This window comes from Mobula hypostoma, chromosome 9 (genome assembly GCF_963921235.1).
Source record: "Mobula hypostoma chromosome 9, sMobHyp1.1, whole genome shotgun sequence".
Taxonomy (NCBI): Eukaryota; Metazoa; Chordata; class Chondrichthyes; order Myliobatiformes; family Myliobatidae; genus Mobula; species Mobula hypostoma.
The window spans coordinates 1398294-1411507 of NC_086105.1; the positions used below are offsets into that span (position 1 = coordinate 1398294).

General features: G+C 44.2%; 1 protein-coding gene across 3 annotated transcripts in view; it reads right to left on the reverse strand.

Annotated features, from left to right (window-relative positions):
* ric8b (RIC8 guanine nucleotide exchange factor B) overlaps positions 1–13214 on the reverse strand; it is a 105158-nt gene that overhangs the window by 15420 nt on the left and 76524 nt on the right. For all 3 annotated transcript variants that reach the window (XM_063057573.1, XM_063057571.1, XM_063057574.1), the window contains exons 8-9: positions 6233–6377; positions 1488–1607 (exon numbers count right to left, since the gene is read on the reverse strand). In XM_063057573.1, coding sequence (XP_062913643.1) covers positions 1488–1607; positions 6233–6377 — 265 coding nt within the window. The remainder of the gene's footprint in view (positions 1–1487; positions 1608–6232; positions 6378–13214) is intronic.

Below are 13214 nucleotides of genomic sequence, written 5' to 3' on the forward strand. Positions count from 1 at the left end.
CCATCTCTCTGTAACTCTAGTTTAAACCCCACCATGCAGCATTAACAAATCTGGATATTAGATCCCTCCAGTTCAGGTGCAAACTGTCCCTTCTGTACAGGTCCCACCTTCCCTGGAGGAGAGCTTGTTGATCCAAAAATCTTATGCCCTCCCTCCTACACCAACTCCTTAGCAACGTATCAAACTGTATAATCTTCCTAGGTCTGGCCTCACAAGCTTGTGGCACGGGTAGCAATCCTGAGATCACAACACTGGAAATCCTGCCCTTTAACTTAGCACCTAACTCCCTGAACTCTTTATGTAGAACCTCGTCACTTGTCCTACCCATGTCATTGGTACCTACATGGACCATGACCTCTGGCTGTTCACCTTCCCACTTAAGAGTGCTGAGGATTCAATCCAAGATGTCCTGGGCCCTGGTACCCAGCAGGCAACATACCATCCAGGAATCTCATTCTTGCCACAGAACCTCCTGTCTGTTCCCCTAACTAATGAATCCCCCATCACCACAGGTGCCTCTTCTCCCCAATTCACTTCTGAGTGACAGAGGCAGCCTCAGTGTTGGAGACCCGATCACTGTGTTCAGTCAACTCCTCTCCGACAGTCCTCAGTGATATAACTGTTGTTGAGGGGGATGGCCACAGGGCACTCTGCACTGGCTCCTTCACCCCTTTCCCCTTCCTGACTGTCACCCAGTTTCCTGGGTCCTGAACCTTGGGTGTAACTACCTCTCTCTATGTCCTATTTATCACCCCGTCAGCTTCCTGAATGATCCAGAGTTCATCCAGTTCCAGCTCCAACTCTTTAATGTGGATTGTTAGAAGCTGCAGCTGGATGCACTTCTCACAGTTGTAGTGGTCAGGGACACTGGAAGTCTCCCTGCCTTCCCACATCTCGCAAGAGGAGCTTTGCACTATCCTGTCTGTCATCTCTACTGTCCTAGCTGAGCAGATATAAAGATGGGAAGGGAAAAAAAAACCTAAACTTGAGCTTTTCTTTTCTTGGCTTTCTCTGACTGAAGTCTCTCTTCGCTGAATCCTCCAAGAGTTTAAAGCCTCAAGATCACCACTCTGACTCCGTCCACTCAGACGATGGCCGCTGTGCTTGCCCCTGCCTTCCTTTAACTTGTTCTTGCTAATCAATCTCAAATGTGGATTGGTCACTGGTCAAAGCTCAGTTACTCTGCTGTGAACCAATGCTCCCCTATTCTACCCAGGCAGCGGACTTGAGTGAAATCCCCTCCTCTCAAACTTCTGATGTCCGGATTGGTCGTTGGTCAAAGGGGAGTATAGCCCCTTTCCAGTATAGCAGTCTATATGTTGCCGACAAAACCGTTCTGGATATACTTCAGAAATTCTGTCCCCTTTAATCTTTTAGCTCTAAGGCAGTGTGTGTCAATACTTAAGAAGTTAAAATCACATACGATTACAACGCCTTTAATAAAAACCTGTAACAAAACACAGTAACAATTTAAATTAGGGAAATACCTGGAAAGTCTGTCAAACATATTGACAAGTTTCATTGCTTCGTACTCTTTCTGCTCTTCTGTCATCCCAGCCATTGGATTGGGTACTGGTTCTTCTACATGGCCAGTGATGGGGTTAATACTACAAACCAAATGTACAAACTGACATTAAGTACACAGAGACAGGTTAAAGTTGATTCTCTCAAATTAACAAAGAAACTTCAGGTTGTTTGGAGAGTTAATTATGGTTTCAACTTTGCAACCTTTTGCTAACACTAATCATTAGAGAAAGTTGAAGCTTCAGAGGATCCAAAATACATTTATTATCAAAGTATGTATAAATTATACAATATATAACCATATAACAATTACAGCACGGAAACAGGCCATCTCGGCCCTTCTAGTCCATGCTGAACTCTTACTCTCACCTAGTCCCATCGACCTGCACTCAGCCCATAACCCTCCATTCCTTTCCCGTCCATGTAGCTTTCCAATTTAACTTTAAACGACAACATCGAACCTGCCTCAACCACTTCTGCCGGAAGCTCGTTCCACACAGCTACCACTCTCTGAGTAAAGAAGTTCCCCCTCATGTTACCCCTAAACTTTTCCCCTTTAACTCTCAACTCATGTTCTCTTGTTTGAATCTCCCCCGCTCTCAATGGAAAAAGCCTATCCACGTCAACTCTATCTATCCCTCTCATAATTTTAAATACCTCTATCAAGTTCCCCCTCAACCTTCTACGCTCCAAAGAATAAAGACCCAACTTGTTCAACCTTTCTCTGCAACATAGATGATGAAACCCAGGTAACATTCTAGTAAATCTTCTCTGTACTCTCTCTATTTTGTTGACATCTTTCCTATAATTCAGTGACCAGAACTGTACACAATACTCCAAATTTGGCCTCACTAATGCCTTGTACAATTTCAACATTACATCCCAACTCCTATACTCAATGCTCTGATTTATAAAGGCCAACATACCAAAAGCTTTCTTCACCACCCAATCCACATGAGATTCTACCTTCAGGGAACTATGCACCATTATTCCTAGATCCCTCTGTTCTACTGCACTCTTCAATGCCCTACCATTTACCATGTATATCCTATTTTGATTAGTCCAACCAAAATGTAGCGCTTCACATTTATCAGCATTAAACTCCATCTGCCATCTTTCAACCCACTCATCTAACTGGCCTAAATCTCTCTGCAAGCTTTGAAAACCTACTTCATTATCCACAACTCCACCTATCTTAGTATCATCTGCATACTTATTAATCCAATTTACCTCCCCATCTTCCAGATCATTAATATATATGACAAACAACACTGGACCCAGTACAGATCCCTGAGGCACACCACTAGTCACCGGTCTCCAATCTGACAAACAGTTATCCACCACCACTCTCTGGCATCTCCCATCCAGCCACTGCTGAATCCATTTTACTACTTCAATATTAATATCTAACGATTGAACCTTCTTAACTAACCTTCTGTGTGGAACCTTGTCAAAGGCCTTACTGAAGTCCATATAGACAACATCCACCGCTTTACCCTCGTCAACTTTCCTAGTAACCTCTTCAAAAAATTCAATAAGGTTTGTCAAACTTGACCTTCCACGCACAAATCCATGTTGACTGTTCCTAATTATACCCTGTCTATCCAGATAATTATATATACCATCTCTAAGAATACTTTCCATTAATTTGCCCACCACTGACGTCAAACTCACAGGCCGATAATTGCTAGGTTTACTCTTAGAACCCTTTTTAAACAATGGAACAACATGAGCAATACGCCAATCTCCGTTTCTAATAACATTTAAAATATTTCTGTCAGAGCCCCTGCTATATCCTCACTAACTTCCCTCAAGGTCCTGGGGAATATCCTGTCAGGACCCGGAGACTTATCCACTTTTATATTCCTTAAAAGCGCCAGTACTTCCTCTTCTTTAATCATCATAATTCCATAACTTCCCTACCTGTTTCCCTTACCTTACACAATTCAGTATCCTTCTCCTTAGTGAATACCGAAGAAAAGAAATTGTTCAGAATCTCCCCCATCTCTTTTGGCTCCACACATAGCTGTCCACTCTGATTCTCTAAGGGACCAATTTTATCCCTCACTATCCTTTTGCTACTAATATAACTGTAGAAACCCTTGGGATTTATTTTCACTTTACTTGCCAAAGCAACCTCATATCTTCTTTTAGCTTTCCTAATTTCTTTCTTAAGATTCTTTTCACATTCTTTATATTCCTCGAGCACCTCATTTACTCCATGCTGCCTATATTTATTGTAGATATCTCTCTTTTTCCGAACCAAGTTTCCAATATCCCTTGAAAACCATGGCTCTCTCAAACTTTTAACCTTTCCTTTCAGCCTAACAGGAACATAAAGATTCTGTACCTTCAAAATTTCACCTTTAAATGACTTCCATTTCTCTATTACATTCTTCCCATACAACAAATTGTCCTAATCCACTCCTTCTAAATCCTTTCGCATCTCCTCAAAGTTAGCCTTTCTCCGATCAAAAATCTCAACCCTGGGTCTAGACCTATCCTCCATAATTATATTGAAACTAATAGCATTGTGATCACTGGACCCAAAGTGCTCCCCAACACAAACCTCCGTCACCTGGCCTATCTCATTCCCTAACAGGAGATCCAACACTGCCCCTTCTCTAGTTGGTACCTCTATGTATTGCTGCAAAACCTCTCTAGCAAACCTACCTGCAAGAACATTTGTCCCCCTCCAGTTCAGATGTAAACCGTCCCACCTCCCCTGGAAAACTGCCCAATCTTGAGATTTATCTGCTTACAGTCAGCCACAAAGCAAGAAACCTGAAAAAACCCATTGAAAAAAAGACCAACGCCCAGTGTGCAGAGAAAGAGGATTACCACTTTCTGCTGTGTACTCTGCAAGACACATAGCAGAGAGTGATAATTCTCTCATTACTGCCATAAAAATGTACTTTTTACAAGAACTATAACAAAGTTTACTAAAAAGGTAGCCGACTTGGGAAATATTCAGCAAGTCAGGTAGTACCTCAGGAGAAAGAAACAAAGTTTCTTCAGAGGTCAGTGGCATTTCATCACGACTTCGTGGTGAAAGGTAAAAAATCAATGATGTCAACTGTTTCTTTCTTCAATGACCCTGCCTAGCCCAAGGTAGTATAGTGGTTAGCGCAAAACTTTACAGCACCGGCTGGAAGATCAGGTTTAATTCCCGTCACTGTCTGTAAGGAGTTTGTACACATGATCTCCTTGTGCCAAGTGTGGGTTTCCTCCTACATTCCAAAGGTGTACAGGTTAGTAGGTTAATTGGTTGGATGAATGGGTGTAATTGGGCAGTGCTGGTTCATTAGTCCAGAAGGGCCTGTTACTGTTCTGGAATGCCATATTGGTGCAGGAAGCATGCTGACATTTGCGAGCTACCTAGCACTATCTCCGCTGATTTGATATGATACAAAACATATTTCAATGTATGTTTTTAATTTGTTCATGTGACAAATACAAATAATCTCTTTAAACACTACAATGACTGGGCTTATCTCAAACAATAATGAGGTGGCCTACAGGGAAGAAGTCATTTCTCTAACACAGTGGTGTGAAGAAAACAACTTCTCCTTCAATGCCGCAAAGGAGCTCGTTGTGGATTACAGGAGGAATGGAGACGGGCTAACCCCTATTGACATCAATGGATCTGGGGTTGAGAGAGTAAACAGCTTTAAGTTCCTCGGCATCCACATCACTGAGGATCTCACCTGGTCTGTACACACCAGCTGTGTGGTGAAAAAGGCACAACAATTCCTCTTTCACCTCAGACAGTTGAGGAAGTTTGGTATGGGCCCCCAAATTCTAAGGAACGTCCTACAGGGGCACAATTGAGAGCATCCTGATTGACTGCATCACTGCCTGGTATGGAAACTGTACTTCCCTTAATTGCAGGATTCTGCAGAGAACAGTGCGATCAGCCATGAACATCTGTAGTTGCGAACTTCCCATGATTCAGGACATTTACAAGGACAGGTGCGTAAAAAGAGCCTGTAGGATCATTGGGGACCCGAGTCACCCCAACCACAATCTATTCCAGCTGCTACCATCTGGGAAGCAGTACCGCAGCATAAAAGCCAGGACCAACAGGCTCCAGGACAGTTTCTTCCACCAGGCCATCAGACTGATGAACTCATGCTGATTTGAGTGTACTCTATATTACATTGACTGCTCTATTTATTACAAATTACTATGATTGCACATTGCACATTTAGATGGAGATGCAACGTAAAGATTTTTACTCCTCATGTATGTGAAGGATGTAAGAAATAAAGTCAATTCAATTCAATATCTCTAGCATTTTGTGTTTTATTTCAGATTTCTGGCATCCATAGTATTTTCCTGTTGAAAGCTGATTTCCCAGACTAGTGGGAGCGAAGAACATGGGGTGCAGAGGACCGAACACAACAGCCCCAATTTTAACAAGTATCCCGTCCATGGCAGCTCTTCCATTGGAGCATTCTGCAGGTTTAGCAGCCAATGTCATGCACCCCCAAACAAAAGCACAAGAGATTCTGCAGGTGCTGGAAATCCACACACAAAATGCTGGAGGAACTCAGCAGGTCAGTATTTATGGAAATTAATAAATAGTTAACTTCCCAATCAAAACCAAAATTTACTCATTGTCCCTCTACTGTTTGCTATCCGAAGTTTCACCTTCTCACTGCACCTGCACTGGTAAACCAGTGTAATTGTTTTAAAAGTTACTTACTGAGATTTGACACTTTTGTACTCTTCAGTATCTGTGTCCTCATCGTCGGAGTACACCCCGCTTCCCCTTCCTCCGGCCAGCAGTCCATGGGCAGCAAGTAGTCCTGCCGCGTTCCCATAGCCAGTGTACTTTAACAAGCAGTCGACTGGAAGGTAGAGGCATCTGTCAATAAACTCCACACTGCTTCTAGCAACACTTTCCATTCAGAAACTATAGACCAATTACCACAGAACGGAAAAAGTAACACACTTCCATGCTGGAGTTAACTGCATACTAACAAAGCACCTGAGAAGGGATGTATTATGGATTAAGTACTGATAGTTTTTAAAGAGCTTATTTCCACCAGACACATGGGGTGTATGGGGTGTCCTGGAAGGGGTAGCACCTCTGGTGAAGGGGCTTGTCGTGACATTCTGGGGCAGCTTGTTCACTTTTAAGCCCCACCAGACACTCAGCTCTAATCTGTGGCTCCAAGTAGCCATTCGCATGCGACAGTAGCCAAACTCCAGCACACTGCTTCAACAGGTGGGCTAAACCAGGTGAGGGTATCTGGTAGCCTGATACTCAGGTGAGTTTGGGACATGCCTGTCCTAGCATGTGAAATCAGCTCGGACCGGGTGGATGAAATCAAGAGATCCAATGGCCAGGAAGATGGATCTGTAAATCTCCATGGAGACTGAAGGGCATGACAAGGCACAGAAGCAGTCTTGGTTATCCACTGCAACCACGGAAGACCCCAGCTGTGATAATTACTCGTACTCCTGGTCCCGGACTCCTGAGCTTGAACGAGTGGAACTGCTCCAGTGCAATGGCTTTCCACTTTAGAAACCTTCCCGTATAGGTTTCCTGGCATTGTCAGCTACGGCAGACAACCAACATTTCCACAAAGGCTGAGTTGGAAGCACTTTTCTCAAACACTCCCACGATGGTCTTAAGTCGTAATCTGAACAACCAGTGATGGAACCTTTTGAATAACTCATCAAGACCAGGTTCATCATGCAGAGATTCCCAAGGAACTGCTGGATTACGGTGTAGTATTGTTATATTTCTAGAAGTTTCTTAATTTGCTGTAGCTGGCTGGGTACGGGCCAGGACTGCTGATCACAGGTGATATGTCTGAAGGAGCTGTAAAGGGAGACTGAAAATCCCATGGTCAGCTGTACCTGACTCAAGGGACCAGACCACTACACCTTGACCATGAACTTCTCCTCAAATGTTTCCCACTGTTAAAGATTTGTGGACAATCTCCTCAACATCAGCCTTAATTACTTGCTGTCTTTGTGCATTCTCTTCATAGACTTATCTCTATTTCTGACCATAATTACTAGTTTTAATTGTTCCAACACCAACATACTTGCTGGCAAAATCATATCCATACCTAAAAAGACCAAGATAACATGTCTGAACGACTGGCATCCTGTCACACTCACCTCAATAATAAGTAAATGCTTTGAGAAACTGGTCAAGGACTACATTTGCAGCATGCTACCACCCACACTGGATCCCCTATCCCCTATCGATACAACTGATCGAAAGATGACACAATAGCCAAAGCTCTACACACCATCATTACACATCTGGAGAAGAAGGATGCTTATGTGAGAATACTGCTCCTAGACTATATTTCGTTATTCAACACCGTAATTCCCTCCAGGCTTGACAAGAAGCTCAGAAGCTCAGCCTTCACCCTGCCTTGTGCAGCTGGATCCTGGACTTCCTGTCAGATTGCCGAGAGGTGGTAAGGGTGGGTTCCCTCACCTCTGCCCCTCTGACCCTCAACACAGGTGCCCCTCAGGGCTGTGTCCTAAGCTCCCTTCTTTATTCTCTGTATACCCACAATTGTGTCGCCACCCACAGCTTCAATCTATTAATTAAATTTGCTGACGATACTACATTGATTGGCCTAATCTCAATAAATAAAGAGGCAGCCTACAGTGAAGTCGTCGTCAACTCAAGGTGAGGCCTCACCAGTGCCTTATAAAGCCTCAGCATCATATCTGTGCTCTTGTATTCTAGACCTCTTGAAATGAATGCTAAAATGGCATTTGCCTTCCTCAGCACCAACTCAACCTACAAGTTAACCTTCAGAGTGTTCTGCACAAGGACTCCCAAGTCCCTTTGCATCTCAGATTTTTGGATTTTCTCCCTGTTTAGAAAATAGTCTGCACTTTTATTTCTACTATCAAAGTGCATGACCATGCATTTTCCAACATTGTATTTAATTTGTTACTTTCTTGCCTATTCTCCAAATTTGTCTAAGTCCTTCTGCATCCTACCTGTTTCCACAACACTACCTACCCCTCCACCAACCTTTGTATCATCTACAAACTAGGCAACAAAGCCATCTATTCCATCATCTAAATCATTGATATACAGCATGAAAAGGAGTCGTCCCAACAGCGACCCCTGCAGAACACCACTAGTCACTGGCAGCCAACCAGAAAAGGATCCTTTTATTCCCACTCACTTTCTCCTACTAATCAGCCAATACTCTAACCGTGTTAGTAACTTTACTGTAATACCACGGGCTCTTAACTTGGTAAGCAGCCTCATGTGTGGCACCTTGTCAAAGGCCTTCTGAAAGTCGAAATCCACTGCATCCCCCTTATCTATCCTACATGTAATCTCCTCAAAGAATTCCAACAGGTTTGTCAAGCAGGATTTTCCCTGAAGGAAACCATGCTGACTTTGTACTATCTCGTCCTGTGTCACCAAATACTCCATCACCTCATCCTTAACAATTGACTCTAACATCTTTCCCAACCACTGTGGTCAGGCTAAGTGGTCTATAATTTCCTTTCTGCTGCCTTTCTCCTTTCTTAAAGAGTGGAGTGACATTTACAATTTTCCAGTCCTCTGGCACCATGCCAGAGTTCAATGATTTTTGCAAGATGATCTCTAATGCCACCACAATCTCTAACACCACCTCTTTCAGAACCATAGGGTGCAGTTCATTTGGTCTGGGTGACTTATGTACCTTTAGGTCTTTCAGCTTTTTGAGCACCTTCTCTCTTGTAATAGTAACTGCACTCACTTCTCTTCCTTCACACACAACAACATCAGGCATACTGCTAGTGCCTTTCACAGTGAAGACTGATGCAAAATACTCATTTTAGTTCATCAGCCATCTCGTCCCTTGTTATTATTTCTCCTGCCTCATTTTCTAATGGTCCTATGTCCACTCTCATTTCTCTTTTATTTTTAACATACTTCAAAAATCTCTTTCTATCCACTTCGATATTATTTGCTCGCTTGCTTTCATATTTCATCTTTTCCCTTCTAATTATTTTTAGTTGCTCTCTGTAGGTTTTTAAAAACTTCCCAATCCTTTATCTTCCCACTAGTAAACAACAGGAATTCTGCAGATGCTGGAAGTTCAAGCAACACACATCAAAGTTGCTGGTGAACGCAGCAGGCCAGGCAGCATCTCTAGGAAGAGGCACAGTCGACGTTTCCGGCCGAGACCCTTCGTCAGGACCAACTGAAGGAAGAGCTAGTAAGAGATTTGAAAGTGGGAAGGGGAGGGGGAGATCCAAAATGATAGGAGAAGACAGGAGGGGGAGGGATGGAGCCAAGAGCTGGACAGGTGATTGGCAAAAGGGATATGAGAGGATCATGGGACAGGAGGCCCAGGGAGAAGGAAAAGGGGGAGGGGGGAGCCCAGAGGATGGGCAAGGGGTATAGTGAGGGGCACAGAGGGAGAAAAAGGAGAGTGAGAGAAAGAATGTGTGTATAAAAATAAATAACAGATGGGATACGAGGGGGAGGTGGGGCATTAGCGGAAGTTAGAGAAGTCGATGTTCATGCCATCAGGTTGGAGGCTACCCAGACGGAATATAAGGTGTTGTTCCTCCAACTTGAGTGTGGCTTCATCTTTACAGTAGAGGAGGCCGTGGATAGACATGTCAGAATGGGAATGGGATGTGGAATTAAAATGTGTGGCCACTGGGAGATCCTGCTTTCTCTGGTGGACAGAGCGTAGATGTTCAGCAAAGCAGTCTCCCAGTCTGCGTCGGGTCTCACCAATATATAGAAGGCCACATCGGGACATCACCCTCCTTTTTCTCCCTCTGTCCCTCTGACTATACCCCTTGCCCATCCTCTGGGTCCCCCCCCCTTGTCTTTCTCCCCGGACCTCCTGTCCCATGATCCTCTCGTATCCCCTTTGCCAATCACCTGTCCAGCTCTTGGCTCCATCCCTTCCCCTCCTGTCTCCTCCTATCATTTTGGATCTCCCCCTCCCCCTCCCACTTTCAAATCTCTTACTAACTCTTCCTTCAGTTAGTCCTGACGAAGGGTCTCGGCCTGAAACGTCGACTGCACCTCTTCCTAGAGATGCTGCCTGTCTTCCCACTAGTTTTTGCTTTGCTGTATGCCCTTTCTTTTGCTTTTACGATAGCTCTGACTTCCCTTATCAGCCATGATTGTTCTATTTTACTATTTGAGTATTTCTTCATTTTTGTAAAACATGTGTCCTGCACTTTCCTCATTTTACCCAGAAACACACGCCATTGCTGCTCTGCTGACATCCCTGCCAGCAGCTCCTTCCAATTTACTGGCCAAGTCCTCTCTCATATCTCTGTAATTTCCCTTACTCCACTGAAATACTGCTACATCAGACTTTACTTTCTCCCTGTCAAATTTCAAGTTGAACTCAATCATATTGTGATCACTGATTCCTCAGGGTTCTTTTACCTTAAGCTCCCGAACCGCCTCTGGTTCCTTACTGTACATAACACCCAATCCAGTATAGCTGATCCCCTAGTAGGCTCAACAACAAATTGCTCTAAAAAGCCATCTCTTAGGCTTTCAACAAACTCACTCTCTTGAGATCCATTACCAGTCTGATTTTCCGAATCGACCTGCAGGTTAAAATCTCCCATTACTACCATAACATTGCCCTTCTGACATGCCTTTTCTATTTCCTGCTGTAATCTGTGGTCCACCTCCCAGCCACTGTTGGGAGGCTTGTATGTAACTGCCATCAACGTCTTTTTATCCTTGCCGTTTCTTAACTCAACCCACAAGGATTCAACATCTTCCAATCCTATGTCACATCTTTCTACTGATTTGATGCCATTCTCTACCAGAAGATCCACACCACCCCTTCTGCCTACCTTTCTATCCCTCCGATATAACGTGTAACCTTGGACATTCAGCCTGGCAATCTGTAATAGTGCAACAAGATTATCTACCTTATTTCTTATATTACGTGCATTTAGATACAACACCTTGAGTACCGTATTTGTTATCCTTTCTGATTCTGCATCCCTAACGTTTTGATACTCAGTCTGTTGGATGTAACTAAGTCCCATCACCTGCCTGCCCTTCCTATCTGACTGCACGCTATCTTTACTTTTTTACCATCCATCCTATCCTGAGTCCCTTCATTCCAGTTCCCACTCACCTGCCAAGTTAGCTTAAATCCTCCCCAACAGCTCTAACAAACCTGTCTGTGAGAATATTGGTCCCCCTCGGGTTCAGGTGCAACCCGTCACTTTTGAACAGGTTATAACTCCCCCAGAAGAGATCCCAATGATCCAAGAACCTGAAGCACTGCCCCTGCACCAGCTTCTCAGCCACACATTTATCTGCCAAATCATCCTGTTTCCACCCTCACTGGTGTGTGGCAGAGACAGCAATTCAGAAATTACTACCCGGGAGGTCCTGCTTCTCAGCTTTCTAACTCGCTCTCTCAATTCTCTTTTCAGGACTTCATTGCTTTTCCTTCCTATGTCATTGGTACCAATATGTACCAAGACATCTGGCTGGTCCCCTTCCCTCTCCAAAATCTGAACGCAAACTGAGACATCCCTGACTCCAGCACCTGGGAGGCAACATACCATCCGGGTGTCCTATTCACGTCCACAGAATCTCCTGTCTGTTCCCCTCACTGCTGTGTCCCCTATCACTACCACTCCCTTCTTCTCTCTCTCTCCCTTCTGCACCATGGACCCATGCTCAGTGCCTGCAACCTGGTTGCTGTGGCATTCTCCTGGGAGATCATCCCCCACAAAGGTATCCAAAGCAGTATACTTGTTTTTGAGGGGAATGGCCACAGGGTGCTCTGCTCTAACTGCCTATTTCCATCTCTCCTGACAATCACCCAGCTGCTCATCTCCTGCAATTTTGGGGTGACTACTTCCCTGTAACTTTGATCAATGATCTCCTCGCTCTCCGGTACAAGCCGAAGGTCATCCAGTTGCTGCTCCAGATCCCTAACATGGTCTTCAAGGAGCTGCAGCCGGATGCACTTCACAAAGATGTAGTTCTCCAGGAGACTCTGGGTCTCCCAGTTCTCCAACATCTGGCATGAAGAACATACCACAGTCATTTAAATGGTATAGTAAGAGAGGGGAAAAAAAAGATAAAAAGGAAACCTTAACAGATGCTTTTTACAGAGCCAACACCTCTTCCTTGCCGAATCCTCTTTAGAGCCAAAGCCTGTCATTTCTACTCTTGCCACCGGCCTACTCCCGCCAATGGCCTCTTCGCTTATCCCTTCTGTACTTTTATTTAGTTCGTCAAGCTCCATTGACACCACTGACAGGCCCCATACAGTGGACAAACGCCCGTGAAGCTCCTTTTTTAAATAACCGCCACCGACCTGCAAGAAACACCTCTTCTTCGTCGAGCTGTTGACGCTGCTGATAGGCCCCATACAGTGGACAAATGCATATGAAGCTCCCTTTTTAAATAACCGCCGCCGACCTGCGAGAAACACTTCTTCTCAGAGCTCTGTTGATGCCGCTGATAGGTCCCAAACAATAATAAAGTCAATTCAATTCAATTCATTATTTTCAGTACCTCAGAGTGGAAACTAACCACAGCTATTAGGTGAGTTGATTACAAACAACAGAACTAAATGCTCGAGGGTTAATGATGAGATTGTGTTAGCAACTGGAAACACCACACATTGCACTCTTATTCTTTCTGACAAGTTGGCATATATTATCATTTATATTTGGATGTGAAAAAAAAC